The 19,059-nt window shown below is 56.4% G+C and overlaps 1 protein-coding gene and 1 pseudogene across 2 annotated transcripts in view; both read right to left on the reverse strand.

Moving 5' to 3' along the window:
* Positions 1–2,616: 2,616 nt before the first annotated feature.
* LOC115899264 lies at positions 2,617–3,457 on the reverse strand (annotated as a pseudogene). The gene has a single exon (XR_004058981.1). The product of XR_004058981.1 is annotated as an uncharacterized LOC115899264 (transcript).
* ELL (elongation factor for RNA polymerase II) overlaps positions 2,617–19,059 on the reverse strand; it is an 87,370-nt gene continuing 70,927 nt past the window's right edge. The window contains exons 7-12 of the mRNA XM_010386653.2: positions 11,456–11,552; positions 10,381–10,879; positions 6,678–6,744; positions 6,238–6,409; positions 5,163–5,207; positions 2,617–4,801 (exon numbers count right to left, since the gene is read on the reverse strand). Coding sequence (XP_010384955.1) covers positions 4,685–4,801; positions 5,163–5,207; positions 6,238–6,409; positions 6,678–6,744; positions 10,381–10,879; positions 11,456–11,552 — 997 coding nt within the window. The 3' untranslated portion in view covers positions 2,617–4,684. The remainder of the gene's footprint in view (positions 4,802–5,162; positions 5,208–6,237; positions 6,410–6,677; positions 6,745–10,380; positions 10,880–11,455; positions 11,553–19,059) is intronic.

The following is a 19,059-nucleotide window of genomic DNA, read 5'->3' on the forward strand; positions in this document are numbered from 1 at the left end:
GCCCCTGGCTCCAGTTCCACCTGTACCGCCGCCACTCCCACCAGGTCTTCTACCCATCCCCACTAGTGGCACAGGGGATGCCCCTGCCCCAGTGTGGAAAGAACAGGTAATAAAATATTACCGTTACCTGCTGCTGTTTTCATCAAAGGAAGACAGTCACAGCTGGTTTCCCCCACCCCCAGCCCCACTCCTGTAGCCTTTGATGCCACAGGGGGCCAAGGAATCCCAATGCTGGGTTTAGCCCACCCTATCCACACCAGAGGGTACTGCTCTGCTCATACACCCGCTATGGCTGCCCCTCCCCCCGCACCTCCCCTCCCCCCACTCCGTCACCTACAGGGCCCTCTGATTTGGTCCTTTCTCGGGCAACCGCTCAGGTAGGCTGCAAACTTTGCCTTCTCATCTGGTCCCAGCCAGAGCCCCTGAACAACCCCTCCTCATCACTATGGCGGCTCCAGGCCACATCACCTCCCAATGCCAGCCCACCCCCAACCACCGGACAGGGACAGCCACCACAGAAACCAGGCTGTGATACACTCGCACACCACACACACACCCCAACACACACCCAACACACACCACACCCTCACACGGCACACACACCTACACACCCCAACACACACCACCCAGCACACACCACATCATCACACCACACCCCCAACACACCCACACACACCCAACACACCCACACCACACCAACACACACACCCCCACCACACCCCCACACACACCCCACAACACCCACACCACACCCCCAACACACACCCACCACACCCACACACACCCAACACCCACACACCACACCCCCACCACACACCCACACACACCCAACACACACCACATACCCACACCACACACCACACACCCACACCACACCCCAACACACACCACACCCACACCACAACCCACACACACCACACACCCAAAACACACACCAACACCCACACCTTCACACCACACACACACCTACACACCCCAACACACACGACACCCTCACACCACACACACCCCAACACACCACACCCACACCTCCAACACATACCACACCCACCAAACCCACACCAACACACACCACACACACATACCACACCACACTGCACACCCCAACACACCACACCCACTCTCACACCACACACCCACACCACACACCCTCAACACACCACACCCACTCACACACAGCCACACCACACATCCCCAACACACACCACACATCCCCAACACACACACCCCACACCCACATCCCAACACACACCACACACCCACACCACACCCACACCACATACCACACACCCACACCGCACACCCACCCTAACACACACCCCCACACCTTCAACACACACCACACATCCCCAACACACATCACACCCACACACACCACACACCCCACACCGCACATCCCAATACACACCATACACTGCCCCAACACACCCCAACACACACCACACACACATACCCCCACACCCAGATACACCACACCCATACCAACATACCACACACCCCACCACACACATCCCCACACCACACACCTACACACACCCCAACACGCACACCACACACCTACACTCACCACACCCATAGCCCAACACACCACACCTCCCCAACACACACCACATACCAACTACACACCTCACACACCTACACACCCCAACACACACCACACACCCAACACACACCACGCACCACACACCCCAACATACACCACACATCCACACCCTCATACCACACACCGATATATCACACCCACACACCAACACATCACACCCCCCACACCACACCCCCCACACCACATACACACTCAACACACACCACACACACATACCACACACCACACACACCACACACCCACACCCCAGCACACACCACACACCACCCCAACACACACATCCCCAACACACCAAACACCACCCACACCCCACACACCCCCACACCACACCCTCATACCACACACACAGATACACCAACCATACCCCAACACACCCACACCCCAACACACCCACACCACACATCCCCAACACACACCACACCCACACACCCACCACACCCACACCACATACACACCCAACCACCACACCCCCACCACCACACCCCCACACCCTCACCACATACCACTCCACACCACATCCCACACACACCACACACACCAACACCCTAGCACACACCACATACATAACACCCATACCCTAACATACACCACACCCCAACACCCCACCCTCACACCCCACACATACACGACACCCACACCCACACCCTAACACACACATCCAGATACACCACACCCAACACCACGCACCCAGATACACTACACCCACACCAACACAACACCCACAAACACCCACACCCTAACATCCCCAGATAAACCACACACACCAACACAGAACCCACACCCTAACACAACCACATACCTACACAGGTACCCCACACATCCAACACACACATCTAACACACACCCTAACCACACACTATACACCCACATATCACACCCGACACACACCGACACAGATATACTACACACCCACACACAACACACACACACACCATACACCACAAACACAGATATACCAGCAGCCACACACCACACACCACACACACACCAGCCAGGCAGTCTGGGCTGCCGGGTTCAGTTCAGTGAAATTTATTGGAGAATGAAAAAAGTCAGCATTCACCTGTTTAGTGTACAAAAAGGACACTAGATCTTTTAAGAAAATATTAGGAAACTGAAGATGCAGATGCCTTTCAATTGTAACATTTTGGCAAAAGTGGAAAGTTCTTGTAAACACCAACCCCATGGCTCAAAATAGTTTTTCTCCACAGTACAACATTAAAAGAAAAAAAATAGTATCAATAAGTTAGACCATATTTAATCAGCTAGAACTTTGTCCACCAACCCCCAAAACACAAAACTTTTCTTAGCTTCATAATCCCTTAAAAGGAGAACAAATAAACAGCAAAAACAACAACAACAACAAAAAGGCAAATTCAACTGACAGCCCCTTGGACTGGTTCCCAGGGCAGAGGGGCAGGCAGTCCCGGGCTGGGACCTCCTGAAATTATCCCACCTCACCCATGTCTGCAGGGCTGGCTGCGGGCAACACAGCGGGGTCCAGCTGACCCTGGAGACCCCCTGGAGCCTGCTCGGCCCTTCCCTGGCCGGCCCAGAAGAGAAAAACAACAACAGCTATTGAAACATGAAGGATCAGTTTCCTCGGAGCTCTGGGAACCCGGGGGTCCCAAGGGAGAGAGACTCTTGGGCAGGGGTGGGATGCACTGTGGGCCCTCCATGGTCAGCTCTTTGGAAGCCATCAGGAAGCACCCCTCCACCCCCCAGTTTAGAAAAATAGACACATCTGTATTTTTGCATTTCTGCTCTCCCTGCCTGACTGCTGATGGCAGCAGTGACCCCCATGTGATCCCTGGGCCCTGAGTCACAGCCACCCCCACCACCACCTTCCCAAGTCATGGCTTCATTCAGCCCTAAATGGGAACACACGCCTCAGACCCCACCATGCCCTGGGGGGTCCCCACACACACACACACACGCACACTTGCGTGGCCCCCCGATGCTTTGGGGGACGCTAGAGTAGGCACAGCAACAAAGCAGCAATTGGGGTATCTGCAGAGCCTGCACCCCTAGAGCAGGCGGACCCATCCTCCTGGCTCCCCAGCTCTGCCCATGGGTCCCTGGGGCCTCCCTGACCCCAAGGCACCCAGCCCTCCATCAGCCCCTCCCTGAGTGCAAACCTTGGCGGTGGCTCTGCTAAAACGACCCCAGGACCCACAAGTGGACAGAGGGACGGAGGGAGGCCAGCAGCATCGAGACTACAAGGTCTCAACAGTGTGGAATGAGCAGCAGCAGCAAATGGGAAACCGAGGACATCGCAAAGTAAAATCGGACGCCGCTGCAGCCGAGTCTCAACTTGGAGCACAGAAACACAGTGGCCCCTGACAGCTGAGGGCCTCAAATAACAGGGCAGGCCTGGGGGCGCCAAAAGCCCTCTGCCCCCTTGGCTCTGAGCAGCTGCCTGGGGACACCAGCTGGAGTTCTCAAAATAGCCACCCAGGCCACCCCATTTGCTTGCTGGAGCAGAGACCCTGCCCGAGGAGGAGAGGCTGGGGACGGGGGTGCCTAAACATAGAGCCAGAGACTAGCAGAGGCCACGTGCCCAATCCCTGCGCCCTCAGAACGCGGCTGCACCTTTCGACGGCCTCTGTAATACTGCAGGCAGGACCCAGGGCAGCGGCTAGACCCTGGGTGTCCGAGGAGAGGGAGGCACAGGTTTAGAAAAAAGATTTTGCTTCTCTTTTGTACAAAAATAGACTCAAGTCTCATTAGCAGTAGCTAAAAGTGGCTGTCTTTGTATAAAACTAGAAAAGGCAGGCGTGCCGCCCTGAGGGTCTAGGAGTCTTCTGGCGAGAGAGGAGGCTGAACCCCGGGGGCTGCAGCCAGGGAGGAGGCAGTGGGCTTCTGGGGAGCCCGTCATAGGCAGGGACTGCTCAGGAGGCGCAGGGAGGGCCAAGGTGGGCTTGCAGCCACCTGCCAGGGCGAGACGTCTGCAGGGGCTGCCCTGAAAGCCGGCGGTGTTGGCTCAGATGAGCATCTTCCTTGGGTTTATTTTTTTAAATAAATCCTCTCTCCCCGCTTTTTGCTCCCCCCACCCTCCCAGATCCCCACCATCGGGGCGGGCGGCTAGGGCCAAGCCTGCAGCTGCCGCTGGTCGTACTCGGCGATGAGTCTCTTGATGTGGGCCAGCTTGCTGTGCAGGTACTCGCAGCGGTGCTTCTCCTGGCTGTAGTTGGTATTGGTCTGCGGGACAGCACAGTCACGCTCAGGACAGAGCCTCCCTGGGTGCTGCTCCCCGCTGCGAGCAGGCCAGTGCCCACCCCCCCCCCACCAAAAACCTGGGCTTGGTGCCCAGCAAGGAGGGTTGTGGTCCAAGGGCAGAGTGGGAGTTAGTTCCCCGCACCTCCTCAGCTTGTGTGGCTGGGCCGGGATGCCACGGCTGAAGACTTGGCTGGGGGTGGCGGGGCAACTTTGGCCTCAGACCCAAAGGCTCTTCCCCCACACCTTAGAAGTAGCAGGCAGGGAGGTTGCCCCGGGCCCACCCTCCTCCCTCCGGCTCCCACGGCTCACTTGGAGCCCATCCCAACACAAGAGACACTCTCACCTTTTTGATTTTTCTATATTCCTGCAAAATCTGCCCTCGAGTAGTCTAGAAGAAAAACAAAATTTTGAGATGACAGAATACATCCCCGCCTGCAGGAAACTCAAATTGAGTGGTCCCAGGTGCTCTGAGAAGGGTGAGGGGTGGGAAGGTGGGGCAACCTCAAGTACAGGGGCAAGTCACACCCCATGGGTCTGCAGCGGCTGTAGCTCCAGACTGGATGGGGCATGAGGGAAAGGCTGCCGGGTCCCTTGGAGGCAAGAACAGGTGGGGCACTGCTGTCATGGGGGCGTGGGAGGACAAGGAAGTATCCATGTCGCGGAGGGGCTGGGATGGGGGGCTGGGTGGGGTATGCAGCAAAGAGGGAGGGGAGGGAGAGATGCCCCAAGAACCCGTGGCTCGCAGCCCCTAGAACCCCATCATGAGTCATCCTCTTTGGAAGCTAAAGGGGCTTTGGCCGGGAGATACCCCGGCATCTGATTAATCGGGCCCAGCCCTGCAGTCAGGTCACCAGTTCCGAAAGGTGGCAGGTGGGGAGGCTGTGTCCAAGGCTGTGGCTGAGGGTGGAGACTCTGTCTACACAGGGCAGCTGAAGGAGCTGTGAGCTCAAGCCAGGGGACCACAGGGACCTGTCACCTCCCCCTGCTACAGTTGTGGCAGCATGGATGGGCTCCAAGGTGCTGGACAGGGCTCAGTTGCGGAGTCTCCCGAGGGTGTGGCACAGGTACCAAGAGCCCTGTGTCCTGGGCTGTGAGAGGACCCCCGGTGCTCAAACGTGTGGGGATCCATGTACCCTGGATCGCCCCCACCCAAGGAGGTGGGTCACAGCTGTCCCCACTGCAAAGGAGGCTGACAAGCTGGGCTGCCTTCAAGGACTCCCACAACAGGGCCCCAGAGCTGGGCCAGAACCATGGAGTTGCCCCATGGAGTGCACCAGGGGGAGAAGCGCTGCCTGGGGAAGGGCCAGACTCTGGGGCCACCAAGCAGGCCAGTAGGCTAGCGTTGGCGATGGTATGCGCCCAAATGGGCCCTGGCTCCCGCCAGGGCCGGGGCACAGCAGACAGTGGGCCGGCTCTACCTCATACTCCTCGGAGCCCTGGGAGAGCTGCCGGAGCTGGGCGTCGAGCTGCGTGAACCGCCGTGTGATGCGCTCAATGCGGGCGTGCAGGTCGCGGTACTCGCTGTACTCGGCGTTGAAGTCGTTCTTGTAGCTCTGGCGCTGCTCCGAAGAGGAGATGGCTGCGTACTTCCTGAGACAGGAGAGAGGGGCCACTAAGTGGAGGCTGGAAGGACCCAGCCCCACCCAGGCAGCGGCCATCCTGGCTCCGCCGGCGGCCTGGCCTCTCGGGTGATCCCCTGGCTTATGAGGGGGCCTGGCCCAGAAAAGGCTGCTATGTTTGGAATTCACATACTCAGACTTGCAGTGGCTTTCTGCCTCTGACAACCTGCAGTGCTGGGGGAGGGGGTCTGAACCCAGAAAAGGGAGGCCTGGCCTGCAGGGCCCGGACAAACACTCACAGCAAGTAGTCGGGCGTCTCCGACGTGGACGTGGGAACACTGGAAATGCTGCAGGTTCCGTTTAAACCTATGAGAACAAACACATACCTCCTGAGTCTGCACCCATGGCACCGGTCTGCAGGAAGCATGCCAGGATGGGGACACGCGTGAAAAGTGCACGCTTTGCTGCTGGAGGGACATGGAGGGACGGCAGAGGGGATGACTGTGTGGCAGGTGCAAGGGCTGAGCACCTGGCACCTGGCAACTGTGGGCTGCTGGACCTGGGCGTGCCCTCCAGGTGTCGAGCAGAGTTCAACATGCACCTGCGTGTCCAAGGCAAAGCCCTGCAGGACACAGAGCGCCCAGGCATCACCACAGTCACATTCTTGGCAAACAGCAGACAGGTCAGGGAACTGCAGGGCCAAAGCCTGCACAACCGGTCAGAGCTTCCCCCAGGCCAGGTCTTTGCTGCCTCCACTGACTGCATGTTAAAGGTCACTAAGCTGAAAACAAATGACCCCTGGCCTGACCCGAGTCTCTGGGGCGTCCCAGTCTCTGGCCAGGCAAGACAAAGACAAGACGGCCAGCAGGGCCTGCATCTCTTGCTGCTGACAAAGTTCCAGGCCCTTGGTCTGCGCCCCACCCAGATCGTCCTGTCCTTTCCACTAGACACTGAATTGCAGGCTCCACAAGGCAGCTCCAGGACAGGGCCAACCAGAGGAACCCATGGGCCACCCCAATCGGCCATCCGTGAGCAAAGCGTCCATGATGATGCTCAGCCCTTCAGCCCTTCAGGGGCCTGCCCAAAACTGCACAGCTGATGGCTAGATGGGACCCCAGGCAGCTGTCCTGCTCCTCAGCCATGTGGTGGGGTGTCCTGGCCACATATGACAACACCCCTGAGGGTTTGGCAATCAGGGAGGAGGGGCAGGAGGACTGAAGTGCCCATCACCTAGGAACACAGTCGCCTCATCCCCTTGGATCACAACTACAATTTAGTGCGTTTCCTAGGCCTTCTTGCAATGACTTTCTTTCCAATACAGAAATGATTTTATCAATTTCAGATGTATCCTCGGTACACTTTTTTTTTTTTTTAGAGACAGGGTCTTGCTCTGCCACCCAGGTTGGAGTTGCAATGGTGCGATCATGGCTCACTACAACCTTGAACTCCTGGGCTCAAGTGATCCTCTTGCCTCAGCCTCCCAAATAGGTGGGACTATAGGCATATGCCACCATGCCCAGCTAATTAAATACATTTTTTGTAGAGATGGGGTCCAACTGTGTTGCCCAGGCTGGTCTCAAACTCCTGACCTCAAGCAGTCCTCCTGAATTGGCCTTCCAAAGCACTGGGATTATTGGTGTGAACCACCACAGCTAGTGAATTTTTTTTTTTTTTTTACTTTTTAGTAGAGATGAGGAGGCTCTCCTATATTGCCCAGGCTGGTCTTGAACTCCTGGACTTAAGTGATCCTCTTGACTTGGCCTCTCAACATGCTGGGATTACAGGCGGAGCCACGTGCCTGGCCCTCGTGCACATTTTCAGGGGCCCTCTGCACTATCCCCTGAGAGAGCAGGAGTCTGCGATCTCCAGTTTGCTGAGCCCTCTCTCTCAGTGCAACACCTGGGCTGACCACAGCAGCTTCTCTGCTGCCAAATTCCCAAAAGTTGACAAAGCTCACTCCCTACAAAGTTTTTAACAGTCCCAACTTTGGGTCAGGCACTGCCTTCAAAATCGCCACCACCCCCACCTGGGTTGTCTTTAAAAGGCTGTGGCCTTCCCAGGGCTGCAACCCACTGGGCATGTATTGAATGAATCTGACCCTGGTCCGGGCCGGAAGGAAGTGACAGGCAAGGCACAGCTGGGAAAGCCAAGCCCATGCTCCTGCCAGAGTGGCCTCTGTGGGTATTCTAGGACAGGTAACTGCCATGTGTCAGGCTGGTCAACATCACTGCATTTGACAGGCCCCAAGATCTTCACCAGCTAGGATGACAAATGGGGAAATCAAGGCTCAGGGTCAGCTCAACCTGGTACCAGTGGGCCCTTTAAAGTCTAGCCCTTGGCAAACCTCAGCGGTCCCCACTCCCGCTCAGCTCTGGCTGTGTGGGGCCGGCCAAGCTGGTCCCTGCTTTGGGGCCCTGGGGAACACCCCCACAGCAGCTCCTCTCCCTATCTGTCCCTTCACAGCCCACATCTCTCTACTTGCTTGTCCCGGGCAGGGGCACAGGCACATGTACCACCTTCGGGACCCTGGGTAACATGGACCACCAGCACCTGGCTCAGCTTCTGGTGACTCTACTGTCCTTTTCTTGGTGCTTGGGACATCTACCCCTGGTTTACACTTTCTCACCTGTGGTAGAGATGACAGCTCCTGGGCCGGGGATGAGCTGCCTAGGGGCTGACATGCATCAGGCCAGATAGGAAACCACCTTGAGTCCCCAGGCCTGTCTTGGCACCTAGGCACTGGGCACCCAAGGAAGGGACACAGCCTAGAGTGGTCTGTGGACCCTGGACCTGGGCCATTTGAGACAGATCCTGGCCCAGGTCTGGCTGTGGGGTGTGGGTATGTCCTGGGAATCAGGAGTCCTGCCCTAAGCACAGCCCTGGTCAGAGAGGCTGCCCAGGGAGTGAGGCCACCTTCTCCCCTTTGGCCTCCACATGCAGTCCCACGGGAGGTGGGAAGCCCAGCACGAGGCAGGGCTGACCCAACCCCAAAAGTCCTCCTTCCTATCCAGTAAGACCCAGCCACAGTTGTGAGGACCTGCTCTCCAGCCACAGCAGGGGACAGGGCATGGCCCTCTGAGCAACACAAAGCTATAATGGAAGAGGGGCTCCCATCCTCATCCTAGGAATGTCCCTGACTCAGCCTCCTCCCCAGAGACACAACCCAAAAGCACAACAGGTGACACCACCTGGGCTGCCCTGGGCCAGCCGGCGCTGAGAGCGAGGTGGTTATCTGCAACTGGCCGCCATCACCACATGGGACCACTGCAGCCCCTGCCACACATGGCGGTGGAACAGCCACTGCACGCTGGCCGCTGCTTCTGCTGGTTCCTGTAAACGAACAGCTGCACAGGCTCATGGCCATGATGCTGGGCGGGTGCTGCTGCTGTTCGGTTCAGGTGCCTGGGCTGTGGGCTCGGAGCTGCCCAGGTCTCCTGGCTCCCCAACTCCAGCCTGCCAGGCACTGTCCCCACAGCAGAAACCTACACTCCACAACAGTCGCACGGGGCCTACGGAGGTCCAGGTGCTATCCCTCTCCCACCAGGATCTGCCTATCCGTACCTGCGCTGCCTCTCCCTGAATAGGGCTGGCTTGCCTGGGCCCCTACTGCCTTCCCTGAACCCCAGCAGACCTCAGCATGGCCCTGGTTCCTGGGGCTTCCCTGCAGTCAGAGCTGGGGCCTGGGCCCCATTCCTCTCCACATGTTAGCCCCTTCTGTGGCCTCAGTTCCCCACAAGGCTCTGGGCCGCCGGTCCCCAGTGTTGGCCTGGCACATTGACTACAAGTGACACCAGGCACTCCAGATGGGCAGGGAGAGGACCAGATGCAGGAACATAGGGTGCCAGATGCCGGGCACACAGGGCGAATCTGACAGGGCCTGGGGCAACAGGGCTCCCTCTCCCAGCTTCTACAGCGTGAGCCCCCTCAACACCCCATGAGGGTGAGGCGGGTGTGGGGCCAGTACTTGGAGTCGCAGCAGCGCCCTCCTGCCTGGGCACCTACCTGGGGCGTCTGCTGGGGCTCCGAGGGTGGCATGGGTGGCAGGTGCACAGTCTGGAGGCTGGGCCCGAGGCCTGTCCTCAGACGCCCTCTCCTTGTCTTTGTGCTTCTTGGACTTCTTCTTGGGCTTGCTGCGCAAGGGGCTGCTGTGGGGCCTGCTGGGTTGGGCACAGTCCGTCAGCAGGGGCAGGCCGAGGCGCGCAGTAGGGGCTGGGGCAGCCACCTCTCCATGCTCACAGTCCCGGCCGCTGTGGCCCAGGTCATTGCTGACATCGGCCAGAGGGTCGTGGACCCTTGGGGGCTCCAGCCGCGGGGGCAGGTGGGTGCTGGAGCTGAGGGTGTCCGTGCTGGCTGGCGGGCCCGGGGTGGGCAGCAGAGCCTCACGGCCATCGGGCACGCCCAGCTTCCCATTGATGGCAGGTTGAGCTCTCTGAGTGAAGTGCGATATCCGGGGTTTCTTGTTGGCTAGGGGGTCGATGAAATCAGGAGGCTGTGGCCGTTTCTGGAGAGGAACAGAGACCATTTTAGAGGGGAGCACAGAGCAGCTGGGCAGCAACAGGCAATCCCCTGGCCCAGCCAGAAAACCCAGTGCCGCCTGCAAGGCCCACACTGGCCACACGGGGGCGCCCGGGCACCAAGTCAGGTCCCAGGTACCGCTCAGGGTGGCCTCAGCTGGGGCCCATCAGCCTGCTGGGATAGATGCAGGGGGAGGGCAGGGCCCAGCGTGTGAGCGGGCCACCCCTGGGGACTGGTCTAAAGCGCTGCTGTGCTCAGCATGCTTCCCCAGCGATAGCTGTGACACAGGAGCAGGAGGTCCGGGGGCAACCCCACATCAGGGAGCTGCCCCCTGTCCCAGGTTCCGCACTGTGACACTGGGGTGCTGCAGCCACAATGGCAGGAATCTGCCCCCAACCCCAACCCGACAGCTTCCCCCTTGGTCCCTGGGTGGAGGGAGACGGCTCAACTTGGAGCAGCTCATGCTCCAAGGAGCTGGTGAGGAAGGTGACAAGGGTTACTGACGCAACACAGGGTGCCCTGCAGGTGCTCGGGACAGTCACCCCAGGCCTGCCCCATTTACCTGTGGGGGTGAAGCCGAGCGCCCACGCTCGCCTGGGGGGCTGGAGGCAGCAGGGTCTCCAAGGAGGCTGCTGGTGCTCTGTGGCTGGCACAGCTTCCTGCGAAGGAGAGGCAGGACTCCAGGCCTGTATCTACATGGGGGCCTGGTGGAGATGCCTCAAGGAAGGGACCCTCCTGCTCCCAAATCCAGAGCAGGGCCAAGGGGTCATAGGAGCCTGGGCCTGAGCCCATCCTGCCGCCAGCTTCACCCAAAGGAGGACTTCCCCACTCACTCTCCCCCTGAGCCCAGAGGAGGGTCACTTTGTGTAGGTGCCTGCTACCAGAGAGACCAGGGACACACACTAGGGTGCTGGACCCTGCTTTTAAAGATAGCTGTTCATCCTGTTCAGAACGCTCACTGCAGAAACTGTCCAAAATGCAGAAGAGAACGGAGGGCCCTGGCCTAGGATGAGACAGCTTTCCTGGAAGCCCAGGTCACAGCAGGATCTGGAGGGCGGCAGAGTGGCCACCAGCATGACCAGGTGATGCAGCTGGGGAAGAAAGGAAGAAACACCCCAGTGCATGCTCCTTCTCCCACTCCATGTGATCTGGGCAAGTGGAACCCTCCACCCCCGCCAGCAACCCTGCAGCTTACGGGTATCCTCTCTGACCCAACTGTTCAACTCCCAGGGGTTGTGCATCTCAGGGGAGCCTAGTGCCGCTCCAGGCCCCGCAGGGAGATTGAAGTCCAGGGCCATGGCCATTCTGCCAGCCAGTGACACCCAGAGCCCATCTCCCTAACCAATGGGCTCAGGTGCAGACCACTGCAGGTATCAATTCCCTGGTGGCCTGAGAGGAGAGCCATGTGGATATAAACAGAACTGCCAGTTAAAGACAGAAAACTGAGGACAGGCATTTGCGTCCGCTAAACAGGCAAGGCAGAGACAAAAGAAGGAGTGAAGACACCGGGAAGCGTAGCAGAAGCATGAGTGGTGACTGTTGCAGGATCCAGAGAATCTAGGGCCCAGAGCAAGAGGCACCACGACCTCAGGGGACAACAGGTTGCTGCAGGGCCATCCCCCACAGCTCTACTCCAGGTCCTCATCACTGCTGGTGGGGCTGCAGGGCAGTAAGCCCAGGGCTGTCAGGCAGCAAAGAGGCTCGGGCCACTCCTCCAGGCAGTTGGGAAGCTACCTGGGCCACAGCTGGATAACAGGATGGCCAGATGTGTGGCCTCAGGGGAAGAAACAGGGCCCAGGACTAGGGCACATCGGGATTCAGAGGCCCCAAGCTGTGCAGAGTGTCCCCAAGGGCTGCACTGCAGCTTCCAAGCAACAAATGTCAGACCTCAAAACAAAGGAACAGGAAAATACATTTGAAAAGAGACTTGGCCGGGCGCGGTGGCTCAAGCCTGTAATCCCAGCACTTTGGGAGGCCGAGACGGGCGGATCACGAGGTCAGGAGATCAAGACCATCCTGGCTAACACGGTGAAACCTCGTCTCTACTAAAAATACAAAAACTAGCCGGGCGAGGTGGCAGGCGCCTGTAGTCCCAGCTACTCGGGAGGCTGAGGCAGGAGAATGGCGTAAATCCAGGAGGCGGAGCTTGCAGTGAGCTGAGATCTGGCCACTGCACTCCAGCCCGGGCACAGAGCGAGACTCCGCCTCAAAAAAAAAAAAAAAAAAAAAAAAAAAAAAAAGAAAAGAGACTCCACAGGGAGATGAAAACGTTAACAAATAAATCAACAGGCCGGGCGCCGTGGCTCACGCCTGTAATCCCAGCATTAGATCCGCCAAGGCGGGCGGATCACCTGAGTTTGGGACCAGTCTGGCCAACATGGTGAAACCCTGTTTCTCCTAAACATACAAAAAAATTAGCTGGGTGTGGTGGTGGGCACTTGTAACTTCAACTACTCAGGAGGCTGAGGCAGGAGAATCACTTGAACCCGGAGGCGGAGGTTGCAGTGAGCAGAGATCATGAGCCTGGGCAATAAGACTGAGACTCCGTCTCAAAAACATAAAATAAATACATAAAAAACAAAAAACAGGCTGGGCGCGGTGGCTCAAGCCTGTAATCCCAGCACTTTGGGAGGCCGAGACGGGCAGATCACAAGGTCAGGAGATCGAGACCATCCTGGCTAACACAGTGAAACCCCGTCTCTACTAAAAAAAATACAAAAAAACTAGCCGGGCGAGGTGGCGGGCACCTGTAGTCCCAGCTACTCAGGAGGCTGAGGCAGGAGAATGGCATAAACCTGGGAGGCGGAGCTTGCAGTGAGCTGAGATCTGGCCACTGCATTCCAGCCTGGGCGACAGAGTGAGACTCCGTCTCAAAAAAAAAAAAAAAAGCAAAAAAACCAAAAAATAAATACATAAAAATGCCAGTTTCAGTATCCTTGGGAAAACAAAACTCTGAATAGACGTTTCTTCAAAGAAGCTATACATATTGGCCAAAAGCACGTAACAAGATGCTCAATGCCATGTGTCATCAGGGAAATGCAAATCAAAACGAGACACCAGCTACTCTGGGCACACTACCTATGCATTAGCCCTGCCCAGCAAGGAGCAATAATGAACAAACAAACCCACCAAACAAAAAACAAACAACGAGATACCACTTCACACACCCAGGGATGACTGGAATAAAAAAACAGAAAATAGGTCGGGTGCAGTGGTTCACGCTTCTAATCACAGTCACAGCTCACTGCAGCCTGCATCTCCTGTGCTCAAGTGATCCTCCCACCTCAGCCTCTAGAGTAACTGGGATCACAAGAGCACAACACCATGCCTAATTTTTTCATTTTTTTGTCGAGATGAGGGTCTCACTGTGTTGCCCAGGCTTGTCTAGAACTCTTGTGCTCAAGTGATCCTCCCGCCTAAGCCTCCCAAAGTGCTGAGATTATAGGCATGAGCCACCACGCCAGGTCCTGGTTCAACATTCCTCACAGCTACAAGTTTCCACAGATTACATGTCAGCCACATAGTGTATAATTCCATTGATCTGAAATGTCCACAACAGGCAAATCAATAGAGACAGAAAGCAGATTAGTAGTTACCAGGGGCTGGGAGTGTGGGAGGGAATGGGGAGTGACTCCTGATGGGGACAGGGTTTCCTTTTGGGGAAATGAAAATTTTCTGGAACTAGACAGAGGTGGTGGCTGCACAACATAATGAATGTACAAAATGTCACTGAGGGCCGGGCGCGGTGGCTCAAGCCTGTAATCCCAGCGCTTTGGGAGGCCGAGACGGGCGGATCACGAGGTCAGGAGATCGAGACCATCCTGGCTAACACGGTGAAACCCCGTCTCTACTAAAAAAAAAAAAATACAAAAAACTAGCCGGGCGTGGTGGCGGGCGCCTGTAGTCCCAGCTACTCGGGAGGCTGAGGCAGGAGAATGGCGTGAACCCGGGAGGTGGAGCTTGCAGTGAGCTGAGATCCGGCCACTGCACTCCAGCCCGGGCGGCAGAGTGAGACTCCGTCTCAAAAAAAAAAAAAAAAAAAAAAAAAAAAAAAAAAAAAAAAAAAAAATGTCACTGAGCTGCTCACTTTAAATGGGTGACTTGTGTTACATGAACTGTATCTGAATAAACCTGTTTTTTTTTTTTTGAAAAAACATCCTTAGAGGCCGGGCACAGTGGCTCACACCTGTAATCCCAGCACTTTGGGAGGCCAAGGCAGGTGGATCACGAGGTCAGGAGATCGAGACCATCCTGGCTAACACTGTGAAACCCTGTCTCTACTAAAAATACAAAAAATTAGCCTGGTGTGGTGGTACACGCCTGTAGTCCCAGCTACTTGGGAAGCTGAGGCAGGAGAATCGCTTGAACCTGGGAGGCAGAGCTTGCAGTGAGCCAAGATCGCACCACTGCACTCCAGCCTGGGCGACAGAGTGAGACTCCGTCTCAAAAAAAAAAAAAAAAAATCCTTAAGAGTAGGTTACAAATGACACCCTGGGCTGGGTGCGGTGGCTCATGCCTGTAATCCCAGCACTTTGGGAGGCTAAGATGGGCAGATTACCTGAGGTTGGGAGTTCCAGACCAGCCTGGCCAGCATGGTGAGACCCTGTCTCTACTTAGAAATACAAAATTAGTGGTGGCAGGCGCCTGTAATCCCAGCTACTCGGGAAGCTGAGGCAGGCAAATCACTTGAACCTGGGAGGTGGATGTTGCAGTGAGCAAAGACTGCGCCACTGCACTCGAGCCTGGGCAACAGAGTGAGACTCCGTCTCAAAAAACCAACAAACAAAAAAGACATCCTGGCTGGGCACACTGGCTCACACCTGTAAACTCAGTACTTTGGAAGGCTGAGGCCCTTGAGGTCAGGAGTTCGAGACCAGCCTGGACGACATGGTGAAACCCCACCTCTACTAAAAATACAAAAAATTAGCCCGGCATGGTGGCACGTGCTTGTAATCCCAGCTACTCATGAGGCTGAGGCAGGAGAATTGCTTGAACCAGGGAGGCAGAGGTTGCAGTGAGCCAAGATTGGGCCATTGCACTCCAGGTTGCGATAGGGTGAGACTTCTTCTAAAAAGAAAGAAAGAAAGAAAGAAGAAAGGAAGAAAGAAAGGAGAGAGAGAGAGAGAGAGAGAGAGAGAAAGACATCCTTTCCATGAAATAAGAACATGATAGGCCGGGCGCGGTGGCTCAAGCCTGTAATCCCAGCACTTTGGGAGGCCGAGACGGGCGGATCACGAGGTAAGGAGATCGAGACCATCCTGGCTAACCTGGTGAAACCCCGTCTCTACTAAAAAATACAAAAAAATTAGCCGGGCGAGGTGGCGGGCGCCTGTAGTCCCAGCTACTTGGGAGGCTGAGGCAGGAGAATGGCATGAACCCGGGAGGCGGAGCTTGCAGTGAGCTGAGATCTGGCCACTGCACTCCAGCCTGGGCAACAGAGCGAGACTCTGTCTCAAAAAAAAAAAAAAAAGAACATGATGAGTTAGGCCAGGCACGGTGGATCACACCTGTAATCCCAGCACTTTGGGAGGCCGACGCGGGTGGATCATGAGGTCAGGAGTTCAAGACCAGCCTGGCCAAGATGGTGAAACCCCATCTCTACTAAAAATACAAAAATTAGCCAGGCATGGCGGCGGGCACCTGTAATCCCAGCTACTCAGGAGGCTGAGGCACAGAGTTGTTTGAACCCAGGAGGCAGAGGTTGCAATGAGCCGAGATCATGCCATTGCACTCCAGCCTGGGCAACAGAGCAAGACTCTGTCTCAGTAAGAAAAAAAAAAAAAAGAACACGATGCTATGAAAACACAGTGGGGAAGACCCTCAGAAACTAGAAATAATAGGCCTTGCATGGTGGCTCATGCATGTAATCCCAGTGCTTTGGGAGGCTGAGGCAGGCGGATCACTTGAGGTCAGAAGTTCAAGACCAGCCTGGACATGGTGAAACCTCGTCTCTATGCCTAGGCAACAGAGCAACACTCTGTCTCAAGAAAAATAAAGAAACTAGAAATACTAGTAAATTAAGAGACGGGATGAGAAATGTCAAAGAAGTCTCCCAAAAGGAGAATAAAGCCGGGTGCGGTGGCTCACGCCCGTAATCCCAGCACTTTTTGGGAGGCCAAGGCAGGCGGATCACAAGGTCAGGATATTGAGACCATCCTGGCTAACACGGTGAAACCCCATCTCTACTAAAAATACAAAAAATTAGCTGGGCGTGGTGGCAGGTGCCTGTAGTCCCAGCTACTCGGGAGGCTGAGGCATGAGAATGGCGTGAACCCGGGAGGCGGAGCCTGCAGTGAGGTGAGCCGAGATCACACCACTGCACTCCAGCCTGGGCTACAGAGCAAGACTCCGTTTCAAAAAAAGAAAAAAAAAAAGGAGAATAAAAAAGAGCAAGAGATGAAAACCAGGAAGAGGAGGATAGACTCTAGCAGCCTGCCAAAGGCAGTTTGAGGTGGCGTGCAGAAGGATAGGTCTTTCCACTACCACACACAGAATAGAAGGATGGATGGATGGATAAGGCAAGTTTTCAGCCTGCAGGGGCGGTGGTGCCCACCATCCCAGAGTAGGTGCCTGGCCAGCCCCTGGCTGTGTGGACCAGCACAGGTTTGGGGTGGGAAGCCTCTGACCTTCAACGTGAAGGGAAAGCACCTTGGACTCTACAAGTCTAGACGTGATCAACCGCCAGCTCAGCAGGACCACTGTCTGGGCATGAAGATGTGGTCAGCAGTCCTCCCAGAGCCCTGTCCTCAGAGAGGTGCTCCAGGAGTTGTGCCCCCTTGGCACCAGGGAGGAGCACAAGCAGGAGTGTAGACTCTGGCATGGGGCTCACATAAGAGGGGAGTGGCTCAGGTTGGAGGTGAGGGCACCAGGCAGTGTGTGGCTTGGGCAGAGGAACCAGGAACTCTTGGGGGGACCTGTAGGACCCCTGACCCATGGACAGTGATGAGAGGAGATGTGGATACCAGGGACAGCTCGGGGTTGGACGTGATGAACAAAGAGAACATGAGTGAAGAAACCACCCCCAGAGCCACATGTGGTGCCGGCTCAGCTGAGGACACTCCTGCAGTGACTTAGGCCCCCACATCCCATCTGTCTCATGGCCTGCACTGGGCTAATGGCCTGCACTGGGCTAACGGCCTGCCCTGGGCTAGCCCGGCTGGTAACAAATACCCCAAGGCCCTGCTTTGAGGCCGTGGTGTCAAAAACTGCTATAAATGGGGCTTTCTTGCGGGGGGTGCTAAATAGGAAAAAAAAAAAATAAGAAACAGTTGTGCAGAGGGACACTGCGGGTCACCTTCTATGTGGTTATGGCCCAGGGACATTAACCCTACCCCCTGCACGCTAGTGGAAGCTTGTGAAGGCAGTGCTGATCCCCATGCCAGCCCAGAGTAAAAACGGAGTGTCAAGGGGCTGGCACGAGCCCAGCAGCTCACTCAGCACATGGAACATGAGCCTCGAATCACGGGAGCTGGAGGCAGCTCTGGAGCCTGCATCCCGGGGAAGCAGCCCAGGCTTCTCCACTTCACTCCACTAGCTCTGGGCAGTTCTCCTTCCACTGCCCTAAGGGTCTGAGGAACCCAGGGGGCCAAGGGAGAGGACACAGGGTGTGAGGATGGGGGGGGTCTTCTGCCAAGACTGTGCCCTCCGCCAGCCTGCCGCCAGCCAGGGCAGTGCCCCGCAGGCCCCCAACCTGCACACCCAGGGTGGACAGGCAGGCACTACCCTCTCAGGGGAGCAGAGTGGACCTCCAACTTCACTCTGCTTTCCAGAGGCAATTACTGCTTTAAACAGCTGAACTTCCAAAAAACAACTACAAACTCATAAATACCTCCGAGTCCCTGAGAAATCACTTACGGACTAATTAGCAGATTGGCCTGCTTCACAGCCCAAGCTCCGTAGCCAAGCTCCCTAACTGGCAGCCGTGGAGAAGGAAATCATTAGCCGCCTGCCTCCATAACCACTGTTCCCCTGAGCTGTTGCCACTCCTGACCCTGGGTCCCAATTAGCCTGAGGGGATGCATTTAATTAACTCCGCTTAATGACACCTGCCGGGAGTGTTTGGCCTTATTTCTCTCTACTTCAGGTTCTTGAGAGGCTCTTTTCAAAAAGCCAGTGAACTTCCGAGGCCCTGTGGGGATGCCCAGGTTGTGGAGGGAAGCATGAGGG

The sequence above is a fragment of the Rhinopithecus roxellana genome, chromosome 8 (assembly GCF_007565055.1).
Source record: "Rhinopithecus roxellana isolate Shanxi Qingling chromosome 8, ASM756505v1, whole genome shotgun sequence".
Taxonomy (NCBI): domain Eukaryota; kingdom Metazoa; phylum Chordata; class Mammalia; order Primates; family Cercopithecidae; genus Rhinopithecus; species Rhinopithecus roxellana.